The sequence below is a fragment of the Epinephelus fuscoguttatus genome, linkage group LG18, assembly GCF_011397635.1.
Source record: "Epinephelus fuscoguttatus linkage group LG18, E.fuscoguttatus.final_Chr_v1".
Taxonomy (NCBI): domain Eukaryota; kingdom Metazoa; phylum Chordata; class Actinopteri; order Perciformes; family Serranidae; genus Epinephelus; species Epinephelus fuscoguttatus.
In genome coordinates, this window is record NC_064769.1 from 35,169,899 (window position 1) to 35,195,522 (window position 25,624).

Here is a 25,624-nt window from a genome sequence, read left to right on the forward strand (position 1 = left end):
GAGTAGGGGTTAGGGGGACATTGAATATAATACAGTAGGTACGTTTTCTTTAGTGTATAATCATGTGAAAGTTTGAATTGTTATATTATTTCACTGCCATGTTTCTACAGTAGCCCAGAGAGGACAAACCAAACACTGTTTCTGTGTTTTCGCTTCCACTGCCACAGTTAGAAGCCCATCTGCAATGTTGGAAAAACACCGATTTGTACTGTGAAACTGTTTTATTCAGTGTTTTTACCGGTTTTAATCACCTGGGCTCTCATTTATAAAACAATGCGTAGGATCCAAAATAAAAATGTGTGTGTGCTAAAAAATATTTGACAATTTCTACACTCAGGCTCCCACCTCACCATCTGCGTCGGTAGTTTCCCACCTCCAAAGTGTTCATAGGCATGGGTCAAAGTTTCTCCCTTCAAGTCTGTCTTTATACATCCTGACTTTTGCGTGGAAAGTGGAGTACGCCTCTTTCGGGCCTCGTTTTGTGCGTATGCAATATTTATAAATGAAGAGGCCTCTGTGGAAAATTTGGCTCCCCAGAAAAACCTCCTGAACATCTGGATCACAAAAGGTGAGAATACATTAGCACGTGGTGGCGGGCTGCTGTCTCTGAAACAGTGTCTTTATTCAGTGTTTTTACCAGTTTTAATCACCTGGTCCGTTTGTTCTGGAGAGGAAGAGACCTCTACAGATAATCTGTAGGATAGTCGCATGGATAGCTTAATAACTGGGCTAACTGGGCTAACTGGGCACAGGCCCAGAGGCCCAGAGTGTCAGGGCCTCCCTAGCCTTTACCTGAAAAAATGTCACTCAAACAAACACGTGTCGACCAGCGAGAAACTCAAGAATTGACCACAAAGAAACATAAAACAACTACAAAGAGACACAAAGAGCCGTGCTAGGTCTACAAAAAGGGCAAAAAAAGTCCAAAGGGGCAATACTTGGGTGCAAAGCAACTACAAAGAGATTCAAAATTAACACAAAGAGACACATAACAGCTTCAAAGACACACAGAGACTCAAGCTGACCACAAAGAAGCGTAAAACAACTACAAAAAGACGTTACAGGACAACAAAGAGGTGTAAAACAGCTGCAAAGAGACACAAAGACACTCACAATGACTGCGTTGTTGTACTGACATATTCTGTGTACTGTGAAAGAGACTGTATGTAAACTGTATGTCCTGTGAAAACGGGAGTGTATTTTGAAAGAAGACTATGCCCAAGCTAGGGGTTGGGCCCCTCCAAAGGGTGACCAGATAAATCTGAGGGGTCGTCACATGATTAATGGGAGAGAGAAGAAGAAGAAGGACCTACACTGGGACACACATCCTGATTATTAAACCTTTGAACTTCTCAGTTATGACAGTGAAGCACAAAGACACCACTCATCCTCCTGACGCTTTAAAGAGCAGAAAATCTCAACCGTCACCCTCAAACCATCCTCTCCTGTCTCCTCACCCCATCCTCCCCCACTGTGAGAGGATAATATACGACTCTTTGTCCCCCTGAACCGCTCTCCCGTCTCTGGTAACTGCCCACCTTGACCCTGAGGAGAGCCGTACAGTTAAAAGATGATGTGGTTCTTCTTCCCAGCATGCCACTGTGATTTATTCTCTCTTTATACCTGATCTCAAGGTGTCAGGGGTGAAAGCCACAGGTCAAAGTTCAGCACTGGTCATGGCCGAGTGTGACGTGTGATATGAAACGGGTTAAAGCTCTGAGCTTCAGGGTTAGATCTCATTTCCTTCTATAAACACAGTGAAACGAGGACAAAAGTCCTTCAAGATGGACCCAGTGAAACACCTGAAATTAATCTGAGTTCTTGAGATCACTAGAGATGACCTGAAAGAAATGCAGCTGATCCCCCAGAAAAGTGTAATTAGTTGAAAAAGGTAAAAAAGAAATATATGATATGATGATACATGAGACGTGATTAGCGTAGCTTAGCATAAAGACTTCCTGAAGTCTTTTCGTCAGAAGTTGTCAGGGTTGGCCAACACATTCTCACTCCGACCTCGTCACATATTGATGTTTGGTCATGGACTTTCCACGCCCACATACGACGCGCAATCATTAGCACTGGAAAAAAATAATCTGTTTTCTGCTCTGACAACACTATGGTTCAGGTTTGGTTAGGTTTAGGCACAAAAATGACATCTATACAAATAATAAACCAAACCTGAACCACAGAGCTGTCTAATCAGAAAATGCTTTTTATGCCTCTGTGCTGACGACTAGCATGGCTGGAGGCATTATCTGTCCCATTTCGGTTAACACAATATCTTAAGAATGCCTTAAGGGAATTCCCTTAAATTTGGCACAAACGTCCACTTGAGATGAACAGATTAGAACTTAGTGGTCAAAGGTCAATGTGAATGTGACCTTGCGTCTGTCTCATTCATGTGATTGCGATATCTCAAGAGGCGTTGATGGAATTTCCTCAAATTTAGCACAAACGTCCACTTGGCGATGAACAGATTAGAACTTGGTGGCCAAAGGTCAACGTGAATGTGACCTTGCGTCTGTCTCATTCATGTGATCACAATATCTTAACAGGCCTTGATGGAATTTCCTTAAATGTGGCACAAACGTCCACTTGAGATGAATGGATTAGAACTTGGTGGTCAAAGGTCAACGTGAATGTGACCTCGCATCTGTCTCATTCATGTGATTGCGATATCTTAAGAGGCCTTGATAGAATTTCCTCAAATTTGGCACAAACGTCCACCTGAGATGAATGGATTAGAACTTGGTGGTCAAAGGTCAACGTGAATGTGACCTTGCGTCTGTCTCATTCATGTAATCACAATATCTTAACAGGGCTTGAGGGAATTTCCTCAAATTTGGCACAAACATCCACTTGGCAATAAATGCATTAGAACTTGGTGGTCAAAGGTCAACGTGAATGTGACCTCGCATCTGTCTCATTCATGTGATTGCGATATCTCAAGAGGCCTTGATAGAATTTCCTCAAATTTGGCACAAACGTCCACCTGAGATGAATGGATTAGAACTTGGTGGTCAAAGGCCAACGTGAATGCGACCTTGCATCTGTCTCATTTATGTGATCACAATGTCTTAACAGCCCTTGAGGGAATTTCCTCAAATTTGGCACAAACGTCCACTTGGCAATGAACGGATTAGAACTTGGTGGTCAAAGGTCAACGTGAATGTGACCTTGCATCTGTTTCATTCATGTGATCGCGATATCTCAAGAGGTGTTGATGGAATTTCCTCAAATTTTGGCACAAATGTGCACTTGACTCAGTAATGAACTGAATAGAATTTGGTGGTTGAAGGTCAAAGGTCAAGGTCACTGTGACTTCACAAAGCATGTTTTTGGCCATAACTCAAGAATTCATGCGCTTTTCATGATGAAAGTTTACATGATTGTTTAATAGGATAAAACAATGAAGTGATGTCATTTTATATTCAAAAGGTCAAAGGTCAACTTCACTGTGACATCATCATGTTCAGCATGAAACACTTTTCTGACCATTACTCTGCGTCATATCTCAGGAACACAAGTGGAGACATTTGGTCAGATATTGAATCGGTGACACTCGTCTAAACTGTGCTGACTATATCAGTCTTCTGTGCTGCTGTGCTGAAGATGTGCGTGAAGCATCCATGTTTTCACAGACATGGAAAGCAATAAGTTATTTTCGTAGCAGTGCTGTGTAACGACGTGGAAGACAAATTTTAATGTCTTGTCAGTGGTGGCATCAGATTGGAAACGCTTACACACGTCAAGCAGTTATTTTACTTTGGAGCCAGGCTAGCTGTTTCCCTCTGCTTCAAGTCTTTATGCTAAGCTAAGCTAACCAGCTGCTGGCTGTAGCCTCATATTTAACCAGTACATATAAGAGTGGTATCAATCTAAACATCTAACTCTCCATCAAATGTTGAACTGCTTCTTTGAGGTGAACATTTACAGTCGCCACCTGTGAGATGATGAAAATAACTCTAGAGATTCAACCTGCTGCTGGATACCTGACAAGAAAATGTCTCCCCATAAAGTTTGATTACTGAACATACAGAGAGCTGAGGTTCAAGACTCACTGACAGGAAGTCTGCTATTTCCGAGCCCTTCATATGGAGCGTCCTGATTGGTCGTGAGAGCCTTTAAGCCTTATTCCCACTCCTGCCACCTCACAGACCCACTGTGCTCCACACTGAGGACTCTTTGTAGCAGCGTGGTGGTGTGACACTGACGTGCCGCTCGGTAGGTAGTGGACCGGTTTGAACCCACCAGTTTAACCACTGAGGAAAATATACGTGCTGTGCCGTGAGCTATTTGTGAATAACCTGGGCTGTGTGTACAGTAAATACCCCACCCAGCACTTCCTACCCCACCCACAGACAAATACATATGAGCTCTCACAAGTGTCGGTGTGTGGTGAGGTTTCCAGAGCAGGTTGTCTCACAGCTGCTGTTACATCAGGGTGTTTCAGCTCTCAATATAGCAGCTCTCCTGAGGAAATACCTGCACACACACTGGACTTTAGTTCAGGTCAACACACCCTCAAAACTGAAGTCTGTGTTCGGTTGGTGGGAGGAGGTTTCCATGCTTTCTGTTTGAATAATGACAGAATTTCTCCTTTGCTATTTTTAACTCTATGCTTACAGACAGAACTTAAAGTCCTGTTTTATGTGAACAAAAGTGTTGATTGTTTGAATCAGTGCAGTGACTCTGGGGCTGACCTCTTATCTGTTTAACAGTGTCGGCTGGGTGATCTGAAACGTTTCCCAGAGCTCTGAACAGCAGCGGTCTCAGTGGGGGGAAGACGTCACGTAGATAGCAGCACATTAGAGCTATTTACACCACGAAACTGTCGACCAGACCAGAACAGAGCTTTGTGACTATCTGTAATTGTTTAGAGTCATGTCAGACGTAGAATTCGCATCCATCCTGCAAACAAAGTGCTTGTCAGATCGTCTGATAGTGTCTGACACTTCCTCCAGTTTTCTAATGGTCCACGTCGACAGTTGTCAGATGTGTGCTAATATGAGGATTTAGACTTTTTTCTCAAGCTTTTTACACGACGACTTCTGTCAATTTTTGTGAGAACAGCTGAGTGAAACAACACAGGATGGATAGCGATGAAATGTGGTTCCGATATTCACTGCTGTGCTCTTTCGCTCAAGGTTCAGTTCACAGTGGTTGAAATGAACTATCTTACATTTTAAACCCAGTTCAGCAATGCTCTAAAAACCTGCCAGTTCACACCAATGCAGCTAGATGAGACGGTGTATCATCTCTAGTCAACAACTCTCTACTTCCATTTTGATTTCGAGTTTTTCAGGCTCATTTTGTGGCTGAATATAATTTGTAGCTTCTTAAAATATAAATGAGGATAGTGATAGTGAGATACTGGCTACAGCTGCATTTGTAGTAGTGATGGAACGGCAAAAAAACGAGCATCAGATGGACTGTATTCATAATCAATATGCCTCAATAATATAAAGAAGCAGTGCCCATTATTAAGTCAAGTAGAATGTGTGTGTGGGCGGGGCATAAGCACATACAGCGAGCAGCAGCACACCGTAAGGACAGAAACAGAGGGCTCAGCAGGGACGGAGCACCTGCTGCAGTAACTGAACACGCTGTCTGTGGTCATTTTGACTTCACTACAGGCTGACTGACTCTAGAAACAGGTGACGAGCTTTATGTTCTAAAACTAGTCGCCAGAGATTTGACCAGCTTGAGTCGAGTTCAGACAGGCCAGTTCACACTGCTGCAAATTTTCTCTGCAACAGTTTTGTCGTGTCACAAACTGGGCTTAAGGCTGACCCCAATGCTTCAAAGTTTCAACTGTTGCCATGGTAATCAGGATTCAAAAGCTTTGTTTTTCTATACTGTTACACAAAAATCCTAAATCGCCCACAAGGTAAGAAACAGTAATGCAACATAATTCATGATGCATCAGCATTAATTATTAGTTATTCTCAGGCAGGGACATTTAAACTTAGTGATAGTTTTGTGACTACGACAGTTTGACCCCTGTGACGTTAAGTCGTGAGAGCACTGCTGCTAGGCAACGGCAACATGGATGCTACTGTCGGTATCTGGAAATCACCAAGTTTAATGTTGTGTTGACACCAAATGTGATGTGAATTTTTGCTTTGCCTCACTACTGCGAGTTTGAACACTAGAATATTTTCTGTTGGCTTGCTTCATATGCGCAAATAATGTGAAATTGCTGAATCGATGAATGAACTTCCGTCAGTACAACCTCGATGTCATACATCCCTGGAGGATCTCAATGCTGATTGGCTATTGCGGCGCGAATTGGTCGCTGAAGTACAGATTTTTCAAATCTCACGAATAAGTGTATGAAACAAAATCCCACGACTCGGTTTATTTGTACCGCTTAATTCATGTATTCCACGTCATTTGCATCACGTCCATTACGCCACCCAGTGGGAATTCGTGTCTAACCATGTCTTTACACTGACTTTACTTGTAATCCACTTGTATGAATACCTTTATTCGCGGCCGGTGTGAACACAACGTAACAATTTAGCAAGCTAGCGAGTCAGTCATGTAATGCAGGTAACGGTAAGATATTGTGTCAGAGGAAAGAGATGAGGCCATTGGGAACATCAACATTTTCCTCAGACATATTATAAAAGTACATAGACCAACTCTACACAACTAAAATTACTATGTATTAACTGACCATCCACCAAAAAAAGTCCACTGTCAGGAAACACGTCACAACTTGTGAACTCTGAGCTTCCACTTACTAAGTCGTAGATACAACATAAGAGGGGCGTTCAAAGGGACTCCTCTCATAATCACGGTTAACACAGCCTCATCTTAAAGCAGCATTAGTGCTTTTAAGCGAAGGGCTTGCCATTCACCCAATCACACGCACTCACACATTGATGTCGACGACATACTGTGAATCAGAGTGCTGGAGATCAAACCTCCATCCCTGTAGTCAGTGGACGACCGGCATCATGGAGACAGAGAAAAGACATTTATTGATTGACAATATTAAAAAACAACAACGCAGATATAACTGTCCAGAGTAAACACTGGAATTTTAAATTTCTTAAACCATGTTGGACCAACCCTGCTCTTGTGATATCAGTGATCTCATGTAAACACAGGTCTCACTGCGTCTTTACACACACCTCCTCTCTGACATAACTGAGACAGAAATATAATCCAGAGCCTGACATCATGTTCGTCAACATTAATCAGTGTTGATGTCAGTCAGACATGAGCGTAATAGAATCCATACGTTTATCTGACCGCCTGCTGGGCCCCCAGAGCTGCTGTGGCCCCTCACATCACATAAATACAGAGTCCAGGGGGGCCCTCTGGAGATTTCAGTCTCCAACACTTGAGTAATGTTAGGCTGACTAAACGTCCTCTTTTGCCCGGACATGTCCAGTTTTCACGTCCTGTCCGGGGCGTCCGGGGGTTTTTATAAACTGATGATAATGTCCGGTTTTCCGTGTGTGTGTGTGTGTGTGTGTGTGTGTTAGAGTGCGGCACGGGCCGCATATTTCTGTCCAAACCCGAACCGAGCCCGACATTATTTAATGACCAAAGCACTGATTTTGTGTCACACAGTGGTTACAGGCTATTTAACAGGCCGGGCGTGCTCAGCGGAGAGGGAGACCTCCGTGTTTGAGACGGGAGTGGGAGGCGGGAGGTCCGACGCTTCCAGTGAGAGGAGAGGGAGAAATAAAACAAAATAAGATAAAATAGGAAAAACCTGTCTCCCTCTTTTATTTAATTTTCAGCGTTTAATCAAGGTGGAGGCGGGCGGCTGGAGGTCCGAGACTTCCAGCGAGGGGAGAGGTAGAAACAAACAGCCAATGTGTGTGTGTGTGTGTTATGTTCAGGTGTTGTCACGTAAATAACAGTGCCCAAGCAACAAACAGGACAGACAATAGGATTTTATTTATTTTTACACTACATTTTCACTGAAAGCTGACCGAATCCGACCCGAGCCCGAATACAATTTATAGCTACATTTTTGACCAAACCTGGCCCGACCGGTCGGGTACCATCGGGCTCGGATCGCCACACTCTAGTGTGTGTATGTGTCCCCTATTGGGGCCTATCTGAATTTCTGTCTTTGAGAGATATTATTTTGTAATATAACTGAATTTTCTATCCATACATATACATTTTAAATATATTAAAATGATAAGGCATCTTTGAGTAAACTGCAAGTATCATTTAAGTAGGCTATGTCATGGCCGGCCGAGTGTCCTCTTTTTTGGAAATCAACATATGGTCACCCTAAGTAATGTTAAACTGATGCATCACCAAAGTTAAACCTTTAAGGGGAGATAAAGGTGCAAAATCCTTTCAGTCATTCATTTGCTTTCATTTCTAAAGAGATAAACACAACCTGTTAACGACCTGTTTAATAAATAATGTGGATCTTATTAATGAAATGACAGCAGGGATGCAGCTAATGATTATTTTCATCATTGATCTGTCTCTTGATTAGTTTTTCATAGTAAATGAAATGTCAGAAAATGTCCAGTACATGTTCAGGGATCCCAACAAGACGTCTTCAAAGAGTCCAGAATCCACATCAGTTAACAGAGATAAAACGGACAAAAAGAAGGAAATCATCACATGTGTGAAGCTGGAAAAGTGGACACTTGGTATTCGTCATTAAACAGTTAATCTATCAACAGAATATTTGTGTCAACTGATGGATTTTAGGTTTGTGTTGTTGTGAAACAGCCCACATGTTCTCAAATGTTTCCCACAGACAAGCTCTGTGAAAAGGCCTTGGCCGGGTTGTCTTCATCACTGAAGTGTTTTCTCTTGTAAAGTTGAAAAATACAGTTTGAAAACACTTCTGATAAAGCATAAATCTCACCTTTACGTTGTTCCTTCAAATCTGTGTTTTTGTGTGGCTTCTTCTTCACCTCACTGTGGTTCATCATGGGCTCATTACTTCCTCCTGTGGCAGCAGAGCAGGAAACAAAGACGATAAGAATGATAGTTTTTGCTCTTATTCTGAAATAGATAATATTCCAACAAAGCCGTTTACATGGCTGATGAACATGAATGTTCCTCTCATATTCCTGTTCACATGCAGCTGTGCATACTCTGTAACAAGCCCTAACGTGACATTTATCATGTCAAAATGTAGAGAAGTAGAACGGCCTTCGCTTGTGCAGTTGTGCTTCTTTTTTCAACGTTATCCACTGGTGGGGAACACAGCCTCCCTCTCTCATGATATTTGTGCATATTCCAGAAACCGATTGATATTCAAGTCTTTAATTGTGTTTAAAGGGTGTGTTTCTCCTTCCAACCACGAGTGTGAGCGTTTCGTTTAGGCATGCATCTCTACCACACAGTGTTAATTTCGTTGATAAAAACTACAGCGAAAAATTTCCGTGCCGAAAACGAAACGATGACATGCAAAAAATAGATTGTGGTAATAAAAACTAAGACAAAATCCATGCTTCAATTTTGTTAAGGAGACAAGATGCGGCCAAAAATGTTAGAGGTGGACTATCGGACATTGAAAGCCGAGAATGGCTGCGCTTGTAGTAGTCTTCAAATGCTACATAAGAACAGGCTGTTAACTCCAGTTAATAGTCTGCACCAGGACGTTTCACTATCCTGCAAAAACACTCACACCAGAGCAGCGTTAGCCGTTCATGTGAGCTGTAATTCAGCAGTACTACATAATGACTTGTGTGTGTCTGACTGTGGATGGTGAAGCTGCTGAATTGCAGTGGTCAGTTGCAGTGGTGGCTGTTAGCAGCTAGCTCCGCTTGTTAGCTGCTGAATGGCAGCAGAGCAAGCAGCCGCCATGTCATGAATTTAAGTGGACTAAAAGTAGACTAAAACAATGAAGGATAAAAATGACTAAAATGTTACTGAAACTAAGAAGCATTTACGTCTCAAGGCTAAGACTAACTCTAAAACAGTTGTCAGCATTCACACAGCATTGTTTGTTTACAACGTACAGAGCTGACTGTAAACAGACAAGGCCATGTGTCACATACTGCAGTAAAAACCCCGGTGAAGACACGTATTGTGAATGCACTGTACACATGTCCAAATAATGCCCCTACAGCCTGAATAATATCAGCATGTCCCACATGTCTTAATTGGAAAAAGCCACATTCAGAAAAAGGCTTAATTCAGAACATCCAAACAGAAAATGCCGTAGCAAATGTGGAATATTTGCAATAATGTGGAACATTAGTGTGCATGTAAATGTAGTCAGCGATCCAACATTTGAAAATAAAATTGAACAAATGTCATAAAGGTGTCTGCTTCATCAGAGGAGATTTGAAACAGTGTATTTTGGTTTCATAAGAGAAAAGACTTCCAGCATGAAGACTGACTGTTGGTTTGGTGAATGTTCATCTGGTTAGAAGCAAGCAGCAGCAAAAGGCATGTTTTAATACAACAACAGTGTGTGTGTGTGGTGATGGACAGAACAGTTCCCACACCCTATAAAGGAGCTGGATGTTTTAATGGTCTCAGATAAAGTTTCACCCAGTCAAAGAGCTCATGACCAGATTTATGAAGCTGCTTCATAAAACTTCACACACACATAACACACACCTTTAGCTCAGACTCGTACCTGGCTCATGTGGACGCACTGATGACGACTGTGATTGAGAAACATGCAGCTGCTGTAAAATATTTAAGCAGAATGAATCAAAGAAATTTGATTTAAGACTTTATATTCACATGCTAGTGCTTTTCTTTTGAGCCACGGCAGCTTGGTAACTGATCGATCATCTTGTGTCTCTCTGTTACATATATTCAGGTCAGCAACACTGTGTATGGGTCTAATGGTTAGATTGTGTGTCTCTTTTGTAAAAATGTATTTATCCGATGTTTTTGACTCATGAAGTTTTATCATCCACGTCTTTTTTTACTGTGATATAAGTCTCCTCTGTCTTCTGTCTCTTCTCTTTCTAACTGTCCCCTCGGGTCTCTGTCAGACTTTAAGGCTTTTGCGGTTTCACAGTTCATTTAGTTCGCCTCCTGAAGGAGGTTTGTCAGGGTCAAGTGGACGCTCGCTCCCTTTGCACCTTCATCATAAATATCTGTCAGCTTCAGGCCAGTGGGGTGTCTCCAGTGTCAGTGGGAATGAAGAACCTGAGGTCTCACAGGACAAATAAGATTTGATACTCCGAAAGTATCAAACATCTACACTTGGGAACAGAGGTAGGAGAAGTACTTAGACTTGGATGCCTAAAATACCACAATGATGTGTTTCACTTTCACTGCACAGACTGAGTAGCTTCAGTGAAAGTGAAACACATCTGTATTATTTTAATGCAGGGAGCAGACACAGTCCAGTCACCAGAAGAAAATGTTGGCAATGTACATTTCTGCAAACCAGATACGTTACATTTGTATGTGTCATATGTGTCATACCAACATTTTTAAAGTGAATGGATGACATGACACCTACACAAGATGCCTGCCAAGCTGCAAACCACTGTCAAAGACCAACACACAACAAAACTGGCTGTTTTTTACTGAGTCGTTGTTTCCACTGGAATTTTAGGCATCAAACTTGGATGTTCTTTAGAGACCCAGCCCTGTGTTTTGGCACATGGCAACAATGCCAAAAAAAAGCAGCTGTTTTATACGGAGACTGCTGCGTTTCCAATGGCGATAGTGCCAAGAAAGTGGTTGTTTTTTACAATGACTTTGCTGCATTTCCTGCTGGGATAGTGCCACGAAAAGTGGTTGCTTTTAATAGAGACATTGTTGTTTTTCCAGCTGGGATAGGACCACAAACAGTGACTGTTTTTTACTGAGACATCACTGCATTTCCTGCTGGAATAGTGCCACGAAAAGCAACTGTTTTTGACAGCAACATTGCTGCATTTGCCAGTATAGTGCCAAAAATGTGCTTGTTTTTTGTTGTGACATTGTTGCGTTTCCTGCAAGGATAGTGCCAAAAAAGCTTTTTTTTTTTGTGGTGAAATTGCTGCGGTTGTTTTTGGATAGTGCCATGAAAAGTGGTTGTTTTTTAACTGAGACATCTTTGCATTTCCAGCTGGGACAGCACCATGAAAAGTGGCCTTTATTTCACAACAACATTGCTGCATTTGCTGCCATGATAGTGCCAAAAATTGGTTGTTTTTTACTGAGATGTTGCTGCATTTCCGGTGGCAATATCATTGTGTTTCCAGCCGGGATAGTGCATGAAAAGCGGCTGTATGTTACAGCAAAATTGCTAATTTTTTTGTTGTGATAGTGCCACGAAAAGCGGTCATTTTTAACCAAGACCATGTTGTGTTACCAGCTGGGATAACGCCAAGGGAAGTGGCTGTTTTTTTACGATGGCATCGCTGCCTTTCCTTCAGGATAGTGCCACAAAAAGCAATTGTTTCTACAGTAACATTGCTGTGTTTCCAGTTGGGACTGTTCCATCCAAACTGGGCATTTTAAGTCAAAACATGATCTTTCCTGAACCATAACTAAGTGTTTTTTTGTGCTTAAACTTAACCACAGGTTAACCACAGCGTTACTGAAGAGTGAAGTTCCAGCGTATCCTCTACATAATGTACAAACATAACTGCCAACATTTACTCTGAAGATTGGGTTGTTTATATGAAACATTAACATACAAAACAAAACACTAAATAAGACAATTTATAAAAGAATTACATTAAAAAACGGAATACAGTCAATTTAGAGGACTGAAGAAGTACATATTTAGCAAGATTTCACTATTTGTAAAGCTCTGATTGGTTGATCTTGTTCTCCAATCTGCCAGTGAACACAACACCAATCTGAGGCACTGAGCAGATCAGAGATTTGAGCAGTCTGGAAGGTTAAACTGGTGCTGGTGTATCATTGAGGTGTTTTAGGTGTGTTTTCTTGGCACACATTATGACTAACAAAACAGCAGAGCAGGTGTGTCCCTTCACTGGAACAGGTGATACACACAAACACTCATTACCTCATGATTTTCAAGGAGCAAAACGTTGTCCTCAACATGACAGAACACCTTGTCGATACACTGGAAGAGGAGGAGGTGCAGCTGTGTGTGTGGTTGGGCAATCAGGACCTGTATGAAGACATCAGAGTGTTAGAGAGGAAGCGGAGAGGCCACCACACACTGAGTCACTGAGTGCACTTAAAAGACTTCTTCTTGTGTTGTATTTTCATAAAGCTGGAGACAAATGAAAGCGCAGCTCTGTGAAGGTGGACTCGAGCCAGGTTGTTGTACTGTTAGCTGTCTGAACTTGCTAAAAGTGTTTATCATTCGGAGAGGAAGGTTAAAGGTCGTATAAACACGGCTCTAATGGAACACGTTACTGTAGAGAATCTGCTGTTAACAGAAACTGTACAGACTGAGTCAAAGAGAAGAACCAAACAAGGCATGGAAACTTTAAGTGTGTGTGTGCCAGCTCATAATTGTGACTGAAGTTTAAAATACTGGAGGTCCAGCACTGACACTTCCACCTCAAATATACACGTTAGAGGATGTAACCTGGTAACACGTGCACATCTAAGTTGGTAAAATAAACGTGGATGCTGAACAGCGACTGATTGAGCAGATGCACAAAGTAAATGTTGAAAGTGTTAGGTTCCCCATGAAGGCCCGAGCTGCCTCTACAGTTTATTTGACCTCAGTGTCGAGGCAGTTTTGTTTTCTTTGACCCTCGTGGCTGCTGCGAAAACACACTCATGAATTTGTTATTTGTGTTTTCTGCCAAAAAATGGACAGGATAGGACAGAGTTGTGCCAATATCTGTGGACTTTTTTGACCATTTGACAAAGCCTGACGCTCATGTGTGAATATCAGCATATTCAAAGTCATTCTGGTCCTGACGCAGCGTTTAGCATGGGTTATAGTTTTGCATTGAATTAATAAAAATACATTGGAAATGCTTTAGCAGGAGGTTGGCATCAGTGGACCCAAGAGTGTGCTGGTTGAAGTGGATACACTGGGGGATGGGGAGCCAGTAGAGGTTATGAAGGACGGGAGTGATGTGGTCTGGGTTTGTAGGAGTGTGTGAGAAGACAAACAGCTGAGTTCTGGATATATTGTAGTTTCTTGAGTGTTTTGGATGATGAACAGTAGAGGAGACTATTGCAGTAGTCCAGTCTGGAAGTGATGAATGCGTGGATGAGTCTCTGAACTGATGCTGTATCCACAACGTATGCTCATAGACGTGTACCTTACAATATCGCCTGATGTGCACCTCCCCAGAAATGTAACCATAGATGTATTAGATGGACTGGATGCTGCATGAAGGCCCTTTCATTGAGTTGCTTAGTGGTGCATGAAGCCTGAATGGTTCTGCTACCCCGTTTAGAATTAGCCGGATGATCCAGAGATGATTGGCACTATTTCAGCACTGTGCAGCCCACAGAGCAGGGACACGAGACATTTACGGGGGTTGAGCACAACCGAGTGCTGGCAAGTGTCTTACTTCCATTGGCGGAGTGGCCAACTTCCAACTTGAAGGGGGATAAAATAATTTAATCTTGTGGCTTTTTTATAGTTTATAAATATTATGGGACTGAATGGATCAAATCCTGATAGTGAAACGAATTATTTCGTAGGGGGTTGTGACGCTCAAAAAAGTGTATCTACTGATTTACAGATGTCTCTTTTCACCATGTAAGTCCATGGAGAAAGTCAGTTGAGTGTGGAATGATGAACACTTCTCACCCTCAACGGTCGCCATCTTTCTGACGTAGCAAACTTCTCAACTTTTGACGTGGCAGCTGGGGACAACAAGGAGCCTGATATACATGTTTTCTGCAGTAAGTATATGGCCGAATAGAAGCCGTCAGTAATGCTTGTTGGGTCTGTAATGATTTGGTACCACGAGCAATATGAGTGCTAATATTAGCTTGCTAGCTAACGTAAGTATTCGCTAGCTAGCTAACTTGTTCCTAGCTGCAGCAGTTAAGTCTAATCAGCACTGACGATGTGGAGCAAGTTTGGTTTATGTTTGGGTGGAGATAGCTGTCAAATGTTGGCAATTTGATGTTTAAAAGAAGATGATGAAAAAGATATGCCGGTTAAAAAAAAGCTGTCATCACTTCTGATAAGCGCAAATTGGCCGTGTGCGATTTGAGACGACACTACACTGTTGAAATTCGTGCACCATGCAAGTATGCAAGTATGTGATTTGAGACACATTCCAAGTCCAGCTGAGGCTAATGGGAATGCCTTTAGTTCTGCAGGTATTAGGTCACAAACCAAAGTATGGTTTAGAGGAAAAGTCAATCACCAAAGCTATTACAATTCATTCTGAGAGGAACATGAATGTCGAATTAAAATTTCATAAGAATCTGTCCGATAGTTGTTGAGATATTTCAGTCTGAGTGGTCTTTTCTCATCTTAAGGTCGTCAAATACAGACGCTTTGTCACACCCCTTGGCATGTGATATCGAAGCTAAAGGCACCCTTTAGCATCTCTGTGTGACGTACCAGGCTTTCATCTAACTACAATGTAAACCCATCCATAGCAATACTCGATGTTAACAACTACTGACATGGTATTAAGAGCGAGAAAGTGACGCCAAAGGGTGCCCTGTGCGTCGCTATGTGACGCCAAAGGGTGTGACAAAGGGTCAGTATGACAACCTAGGATTAAGACATGTTGGTCTGAGCCACAGTGGTGGGTTGAGTCACCGCTGCTGCTGACGTGGCGAAAAGAACCAGCTCAGTAATATTTTTTGGCTGATGTAACATTTTCCATTTAACTATCATACTGTAACTGTTTTTTCTTTTTAATCTTTATTGACACAATCAGCTGCCAATGTTACACACATGCCAGCACATACAGGTACACACACACCCACATATACGTGCACACACACTGCTGACCTTTCACAATAAATCTCCCTCGGTATTGATAAGTGTGTGAGTGCATGTGTTTGTGTTGGCGTGTTCACAGTAACAATCACTCTCTTGGCATTCAGCTGTGACTCCAGGGACTGGGAGGAGTCCCACTGTTGTTACTGGACAATAAGTTAATGAACCAATCACGGAGTCTGATCTCATCCCACAGCTACATGTTGTTTTCATGCTGCTCTTGATCTGATTTACTGCGAGTCTGTGAGGATGAATATGAGCCTCTACAGTGCAGCACCGCAGACACACTCAGCTGTTGGTGACGGAGAACTTACACATGGATAAGACGTCATCAGTGTGTGTGTGTGTGTGTGTGTGTGTGTCCTCCACAGTGACAGCATTCCTCAGCGTCCCTCTGTGTGGAGGGTAAACAAGGCCACGTCTTTATAGGCCAGGTGTGTGTGTGAGTGTGTGTCGTCATCTATTTGTCCTCAGACAGCATGCTGAAGGTTCCTCTCACAGACAGGTATAAGGACATATGATGCTGTGACAGTTTAAGTCTGCAGAGAGTGCAACATGTGAGGCTCTCTCGGGGGAAAGCATTTAATTTCCTCAGTTATTTTTGGCACAAAGTCCCTCATAACTCCAATGATTAGAGATATTTAATCTATCTTTCTATTGAATTTAGTTTTAATAGTAGTGGAAGAAGTATTCAGATTAAGGCTGGCATGACATTCAGATTTTTACTGCATGATTATTGTGGCCAGAAGAATTCACGCTGACGATAAAATAGTGATGTTGTCAATATGCAATCTTTTCTTTTTTTGGTGAAGAAATTACACTCAAGAAATAAGTGTACAGAGGCACAGGGAGAGTCTGTAACTAAAACTGTACAAAATTGTAGAATAAGAGAGAAATTACACTTTTGGCATGGGGGGGCAGAGCTGTCCTCCGCATCCTCCTCCTCTTCATCATCATCATCCACCTGAATATCACTATCTGACCTGATGAAAGTGAGCTGTCTGAGTTAAGAAATAATTCTGTGCACCCTGTTCCTCTGTCTTGTGACGGATGTGGAAAGACGAAAAAAACTGACTCAGTGTGCAAAGGCCTTAACGCAACGCAAAACATTAGAATGAATTATAGAATTATATCTACAGAGTGAGACTGTCCTCTTACATGTCCACTATGTTACTACAGAAGCCCAGAACAGACAAACCAAACACTGGCTCTAAATAGGGCCATTTGTGTTTTTGCGTTTTTGCATTCGCCACCAAAGTTTCCAAATCCAGGAAGTAAAGCAAACGTTGAAGAAGAGTACACTTGCAAGATAAATGTGACACTTTCTAATGTCACAATGGAGGGACAACTACGCAGGTTGATTTTAGCGCTGCTCATCGTGGACTATATTGCTGTCATTGTTCATTTTAGTCAAAGCATACAGTTTGAAAACGAGGCGCGGCTCCAACTAGAAAACAATGTTTTGATGCATTGGATGTGCTGAATGTGCATATTAAGGCAGTACAGGAGGAGGTGCACATTAATAATCCTCCAGGACTGTAACATGCTCATGTTTAACCCAAACAATGTGTCATGTGACTGCAGTTGCTTCACATCCAGGTCGCAACACCTTCTCACCACAAACCAACCGCACCAGAGTTCCTTTGGAACCGGACTGAGACCACCTCTTCAAGAAGGTCTCAGTCTGGTTGTTTTGGTGCACACCTGAGTGTGATTGCTGTGTTCACACCGGCCCAAACAAACCGCACTGAGGGGGCAAACGGACTTGAGTTTGATTGAACTGAACCAAACAGGGCAGGTGTGAAAGCATCCCGACTCAGTACCAATCGTCAAATGGTTCTTTCACTTAAAGTCAAATTGTCATATTTGAGGAGCTGAAACTATGAAGTGTTTAACTAAATTCTGCATTAATGATTAATCCATTATCAAAAAGTTGATTAATTTTTTTTAATAATTGACACGTCAACCAACTGATTATTCATTGAAGCTCAAATTTTATAGTGTCTGGTTTCTTCTGTATAATACATGATATTTTAAAAGTTTTTCATAATTTTCTCTAAATAAAATCTGAATATGTTGAGTACCTAAAGACAAGTTAAATGTCAGACAAATGTAGTGGAGTAAACATGCAGTATTATTTTAGTGGAGTAGAAGTATAAAGTCTCCTGAAACGGGACGACTCAAGTAAAGTACTGATACTTCCCATTTGTACTTGAGTAATTGCACGTGTTCGATTCCACCTCTGGTGCTAATGGAGCGTGAAGCCTCAGCGCCCTGCATCATTTCTGCTGCTGCAGAGTCCTCTCAGTCCTCCCTCCCTCCTGCTTCAGCTTTTTTTCCTGCTGTATCTCACTGTCTTCATCTCCTCTATTCTCATTTCACACATCACCTGCTCTCCTCGTGTCCTGCAGAGAACACACTCAAAGTTTTTACCCTTTTTTAAAAGGACATGTCACAGTTTTCCCACATATACTCCCCTACTTATGGCTGCACCCCCCCCCCCCCACATTTCGTCCTGGCCTGGTATGCGTAATGACTATTTTCAGGCAGGGAGGGGTATTAAGTGATGTGTGTGTAACTGGCACAGTGTGTGTGTGTGCTGCAGAGTTATTCTGCTGACTGCAGGAGCTCCACCTGGCAGAGGGGGCCAGCGCATCAGCAATTTGGGATGGAGTGAATGAAGATAAGGGTGGGGGGGTTGGAGGGAGGGGGAGTTAGTAGAGGAGGGATCAGTCCAAATGACTGTCCACTCACACACACACACAATTCCTGAACTCACACACAAGCCTCAAAAGACACACACTGACACAGTATGGAAGTCCAGGGCTGCCAATATTAAAATTATGATTAATCGGAAATTAATTGGCAACAATTTTGATAATCAGTTAACCACTTCAGTCTTTTTTATTTTATTTTATTTTTTTTATTTAGGGTTAGGGTTAGCCAGTGCATGACTTCAGAACGATTTTATAGTTCTGTTCTAGAAATGTCTTGCTAATCAAAATGTAATTTGACATAATTATCAAAAGAAGAAGTGTGTGGCCGGACAGATAAGGACGGGCCAAGCCGTGGACAGATTTGAAAACCAGAAGAAGTAGTTTGAAATGGATGCGATGTTTTATTGGGAGCCAATGCAGTTGTTGAAGAGTAGGTGAAATGTGATCCCAGGGCCGTGTGTGTTCATTTAATACACTACATATTCATTAATCACCACTAATTTCTAATGTAATCCAGAGTTATTTAGTCAGAACACAGCAAGTCAGCTGAGCCTGGTCTCACTTCAAATCCAGTGCTTGGGCAGTGACTTGCAGCGTTGGAAACCAACGAAAAAAGGTATCCTTTAACACTGGCATGAAACGCGGCCGATTACCGTTCTAGTTTAATGGTACCCAGCGTCGTCAGGGGGAAACGCAGGGGGACAAGGACGAAAGAAAAACAGGTGAAAGTCCGACAGGGGTGGTTGAGAGGGGTGGTGGATGGGTCCAACGAACACCAACTTTCACCCAAGAGAGGGTTGTTCGTGTCCTGTAAGATTCTAAAGCCAAACCCTGTTCTTTTTTCCTAAACCCAACCACATGTGTTTGTGTGTTTGTTTTTGAATTCGTGGTGTTGTACCGACGTAGTGCTTTTATTTTGAAAGAGACTGTACAGTACAGGCCAAAAGTTTGGACACACCTTCTCATTCAATGCGTTTTCTTTATTTTCATGACTATTTACATTGTAGATTCTCACTGAAGGCATCAAAACTATGAATGAACACATGTGGAGTTATGTACTTAACAAAAAAAGGTGAAATAACTGAAAACATGTTTTATATTCTAGTTTCTTCAAAATAGCCACCCTTTGCTCTGATTACTGCTTTGCACACTCTTGGCATTCTCTCCATGAGCTTCAAGAGGTAGTCACCTGAAATGGTTTCCACTTCACAGGTGTGCCTTATCAGGGTTAATTAGTGGAATTTCTTGCTTTATCAATGGGGTTGGGACCATCAGTTGTGTTGTGCAGAAGTCAGGTTAATACACAGCCGACAGCCCTATTGGACAACTGTTAAAATTCATATTATGGCAAGAACCAATCAGCTAACTAAAGAAAAACAAGTGGCCATCATTACTTTAAGAAATGAAGGTCAGTCTGTCCGGAAAATTGCAAAAACTTTAAATGTGTCCCCAAGTGGGGTCACAAAAACCATCAAGCGCTACAACGAAACTGGCACACATGGAAAGGAAGACCAAGAGTCACCTCTGCTTCTGAGGATAAGTTCATCCGAGTCACCAGCCTCAGAAATCGCAAGTTAACAGCAGCTCAGATCAGAGACCAGATGAATGCCACACAGAGTTCTAGCAGCAGACCCATCTCTAGAACAACTGTTAAGAGGAGACTGCGCGAATCAGGCCTTCATGGTCAAATAGCTGCTAGGAAACCACTGCTAAGGAGAGGCAACAAGCAGAAGAGATTTGTTTGGGCCAAGAAACACAAGGAATGGACATTAGACCAGTGGAAATCTGTGCTTTGGTCTGATGAGTCCAAATTTGAGATCTTTGGTTCCAACCGCCGTGTCTTTGTGAGACGCAGAAAAGGTGAACGGATGGATTCCACATGCCTGGTTCCCACTGTGAAGCATGGAGGAGGAGGTGTGATGGTGTGGGGGTGTTTTGCTGGTGACACTGTTGGGGATTTATTCAAAATTGAAGGCACACTGAACCAGCATGGCTACCACAGCATCCTGCAGCGACATGCCATCCCATCCGGTTTGCGTTTAGTTGGACGATCATTTATTTTTCAACAGGACAATGACCCCAAACACACCTCCAGGCTGTGTAAGGGCTATTTGACCAAGAAGGAGAGTGATGGAGTGCTGCGGCAGATGACCTGGCCTCTACAGTCACCGGACCTGAACCCAGTCGAGATGGTTTGGGGTGAGCTGGACCGCAGAGTGAAGGCAAAGGGGCCAACAAGTGCTAAACACCTCTGGGAACTCCTTCAAGACTGTTGGAAAACCATTTCAGGTGACTACCTCTTGAAGCTCATGGAGAGAATGCCAAGAGTGTGCAAAGCAGTAATCAGAGCAAAGGGTGGCTATTTTGAAGAAACTAGAATATAAAACATGTTTTCAGTTATTTCACCTTTTTTTGTTAAGTACATAACTCCACATGTGTTCATTCATAGTTTTGATGCCTTCAGTGAGAATCTACAATGTAAATAGTCATGAAAATAAAGAAAACGCATTGAATGAGAAGGTGTGTCCAAACTTTTGGCCTGTACTGTATGTGAATGTTAAAGCTATAGTGCGTAACTTCTACAGGTCCGTAAATGTCCGTTTCACCCAAGCCACTACTAGAGGAGATGACACAATGCTGATTAAGCCGATCGGCTCCTCTAACATCTCGCGGTATTTTTCAATATATATCATTTTTAGTATGCGTGTCGACCGGCGACATTCCTGCGCTGGTGCACAGGAAATGCTTCCTCACAACAAGAAGGGAGGGGGAGGAAGAGTGGAGAGTGTCATAGCAAGAGGTAGAGCGCAGGTAGAAAGAGAAAAGGAACAAAGAAGCGGCCGAGACACGGTTCAGAAGTGGATCCTGCCACAAAGAAAAAGCCTGGACGTTCGGCTGAAGGTCTGTTAACAAAGAAGGAAAGTGACCGACGGAGAAGGCAAACAAGGATTTGCATTGGCGTCGCTTTTCCTCAGTGGAGAGCCCTGAAGGAAGAAATTGGGCTGAGGGCAGACACGGATGTTGCCTTGCTGCTATTGGATAAGTAAGTGACTTGGTTTATAATTATATTATGAGTACTATGTGTTGCTGTTACATGTACTGGACCTAGTACTTTATTATTTTCTTGGAAATGGTGCTATGAACGTTATGTAATGTTAGCAGCCTGGTGTTCGCCACGTTGTGTAGCATTGTGCACATGGTGTGAAGCGAGTGTTACTCTGTGTACACGGTGTGTGGCGAGTGTTACTCTGTGTACATGGAAGTGCCGCTGGCTTAGTTATAATAATGCATTATCCGCTGGGAGGCGACAGAAGTTACGCACTATAGCTTTAAATTTCCAGTGGAAACAGAAGTGTATTTTGAAAGAGGACAATGCATGTAACAGGCTGAACTTGACACGGCGTCCCAGAACGTCAACAACCAACACACCCAGGGTACCTTGCACGTCACATGTGGACGTGGAAAGTCCACGACCAAACCTCAATATGTGACGAGGTCAGAGTGAGAATGTGTTGTACAGCTCCACATTTATTCAGAATAATATGCAATAAATACATATTACGTTTAGGAGAAACAAGTATTTTGGTCACTAACATAACATGATGTATTTTCACATGACATATGTAACACGTCACTTATGTCACTATTATAGCATACTACACATACTAGCTTACGAGGCTATGTTGTTATTAAAGAGAGTCAGCAGTCGACCAAACATTCATCGGCAAGATTTCATTGGTCGCTTAGTCACAGAAAAAAATGCCACAAAAAACATGAAACTCTATCAGGAGCTGCACCTTGTCAAAATAAATCCAAACCTATATAACCGAATCATGTGGGGATTTAATTTGAAAGGACAGACACAGGAAGTGTCCTCATCAGGTTAATTTCCAGGGCTGGTACCTGCGGTTATTCCACAGGCTAGTTAATAACATGTCGGGCAGGAAATCCAAAGTGTGGGATCATTTTGAGAAGGTGAAGGACGAACCCAAGGTGATATGTAAACTCATCTTCATTGGTCGACTACAAACATGACGTATCATCTGAAACATGGAAGTAGCTACATGCCCATTAGCCCACAGCGTCATTAACAGGCGGCTCGCTCAGTGTGTGACGTGCACTTGGAGATAAAATATAGGCCTATATTAATGAAGGTTCATTAGTACGGTTTGTATTTCTCTGTAATGTAGCACAGTGTTAACAATGTTACTGATACTATTCTTTCTCACACCTTCAACTCAAACCACCAAAATATATCATTTAATCATTACAGTCACATCAGAAACATGCGGGCATGAGAAATGTGATTTTTGAATTAAGTGGAATCTTTTTCAAAAAGAGAAAAATGAATTTTCAACTTCATTCAGTGACTTTAATTTAATACTGGCATCCCTGGACTTCCATAACACAGATTGCTAAAGTGGAAGTGAAATGGTGAATCCCTCTGTGCTCAGGTTGAGTGTGTAGAGGGTGGGCTGCAGTGTGTGTGTGTGTGTGTGTGTGTGTGTGTGTGTGTGTGTGTGTGTGTGTGAATGAAGCCTGAGGTGTGGGGGTGACGCTGCACTGTGGCACAGTCTCCCTCTGAAGTTGTGGACTGTCAGTGTCACCGGGACATGTTGGATGACAGGGACCGTTCACTGCACAGTATGTACTGTTTATGTTTACATGTGTGTTTAATCCACAGTGTGTTTATTGTGTTGTGTGTGTGTAGTGTGAAGCTTTTAACGGGACGTCTGGTTTGTGCATTGAGGACGATTCAAAGTGATGTTTGTGACATGTTGAGTTTTTGTATTTTGAGACAACTTTGAATTGAGAATTTGGGGTTTTGAATGTGTGTGTGTGTGTGTGTGTGTGTGTGTGCTGCAGACTGTTCTGCACTCTCGCAGTAATTACAGAGCGTTGGAGGGGAGAAACAGCACTGCAGATAGAAACGCTGCACAGTGTCCTCAACTGAGCTGCATGCAGATGAATAACTTTCATTTCCCGATGTGTTGCCCCTACAGTATGTGATAGCACTAAAGTAAAGCTCTTCTCTGAGCGTCATCTCACTGTACATGACTGTGACCCTCTCCTGTCTCTCTGCAGTGATCAGACCCCCAGTTTGGTGAGTGAAGATGATTCCTGTGCTGATCTGTGCGTTGATCTCACTGAGTGTAGCTACGAATGATTTAGACACTCTGTATCCTGAACTGGAGCACTCGAGAACCATCTATGTCACAGGTGAGTGTGTGTGTATATGTGTGTGTGTGCGTGTGTGTGTGTGTGTGTGTGTGTGTGTGTGTGTGTGACAATGTCATGCAGAGTTTTTGCAGAATAGACGGAGACCTCTTCCTGTGTCCTTTCCTGAGTTTCGTTGGCGACACTCACTCTGCAGTGTCATTAGTTTCCTCAGTTTATCAGTTGGTTCTGCTGCTGTGACTCAGAGATAACGCTGCTATGTGGGGATTATTAGCTCAGCCAGATAAGAGTTATCTCATCACCCACAGATGAAAACTTTGTCAAGATTTCAAACACCGCAAGAAAAACACAGCCCAAGGTGCCACGAATGTTTTAAATAATTTATCTCACAAGCTGATCTTTGTGTTAAAACCAAAGAGTTTGTCAGAAGGAAAAAAGATTTCTTCAGTGTGCCAAATTAGTATTCTTCCCCCATTGTTCTTTACTGTGCAGTACCTTTACTAAGATAAACAGAAATTTGTTCTGTAAATATAGACGATGTAAAAAATCTGAGCACAAATGAAACATTCAAATTAACCAGTTAGTTGGAGAAGGTCTTGGAAATGACAAAATGATGAAATTTGGGCTTGTAGATGTGCTTTTCAGTGTAAATGTATGCAGAATTATGCACATTAATATATTTAATTTGAACCCTTTATGAGCCAATGTTTTTGGCACAATATACAAATATAAACTAATTAATACTTTTAAAAATAATACATAATAAACAAACTAATAACTTAAAATAATTAACCAAAAACTCATAACTAACAATGGCTTAGAAACTAACAAAACTGGGAACTAAAAACAAACTATCACCTAACAAATAACTAAAAACTAACAATTATTGCCAAACTGACTAATTTAAAATGCAAACTAGCTAACTAACTAGTAATATAATAAATTAATAAAAACAGCCAACACATAACTTACTATCATACCAGTATCTAACTAATAAGCAAAAACAGATAACTAAATTAGTAAATCAAAACAAAATAATGACTACTATCTAATAATGAACTACATATTTAATTGAAAATACTAATTTGCTAATTAACTAATATAAGAAATAATTATTAACTAATCACTATGAACTTAACGTATATCAACTAACACATAACTAACTAACTAACTGACCAATGATTCAATAACAGACCAGTGTCTAACTGATAACCAGTGACTAACATCTAATTTGTAATAAAAACAGTAAATAAAAACAAAATTATAACCAACCACTCACAAGTAATGAACTACTGACTTTCTGGTATCTAAATAATTCAATGACAATGATAACTTGCTAATTAACTTTTTAATAAATAATTAGAATCTAATGAGAAATTACTAAGCAATAAGTAACAATTTAACAACTAACACATAACAAATAAATTAACTAACAAACTAACTAACTGTGAACACCTACTAGCTTACTAATACAATGGATCATTAAAAACTGCTATCTAGTAACTAACCTATTAGTAACTAACGAGCAAGTAACTAATAACTATTTAAAACTATCTTATAACTTACTGACACACCAGTATCTAACTAACAACTAACTTATAAGTAACATCTAACTAGTAACTAAAGTAAAGTAATAACTTACTACTTAACTAAGTGAAAACACCAACTAAGTAGTACTTTAATAAACAGTTAAAAAATTATATCTGAATAATAACTAGCTAACTAGTGACTCATCAACAATTAACTAATAACTAATCATATAACAACTAATATATTTACTAACAGACCAGTATCTAACTAACGAACCAAAACTAACTGATAACTACCTAACATCTACTAGTAACCAAACACAAAGTCACTAACTAGTCACCAATAACAAACCAACGACTAACTAAACTAATTGAAAACACAAACTTAC

The 25,624-nt window shown here is 41.5% G+C and overlaps 1 protein-coding gene across 3 annotated transcripts in view; it reads left to right on the plus strand.

The window, feature by feature from the left end:
- Positions 1 to 25,624, plus strand: part of LOC125905563 (hyaluronan and proteoglycan link protein 1-like) — a 37,315-nt gene that overhangs the window by 4,074 nt on the left and 7,617 nt on the right. The window contains exons 1-2 of one of the 3 annotated variants that reach the window (XM_049603597.1): positions 14,609 to 14,751; positions 23,614 to 23,748. In XM_049603597.1, the coding sequence (XP_049459554.1) occupies positions 23,643 to 23,748 (106 nt within the window). In that variant the 5' untranslated portion in view covers positions 14,609 to 14,751; positions 23,614 to 23,642. Of the gene's footprint in view, positions 1 to 14,608; positions 14,752 to 23,609; positions 23,749 to 25,624 lie in introns of those variants that run through there. The other 2 variants (XM_049603596.1, XM_049603595.1) reach the window with 2 other exon arrangements.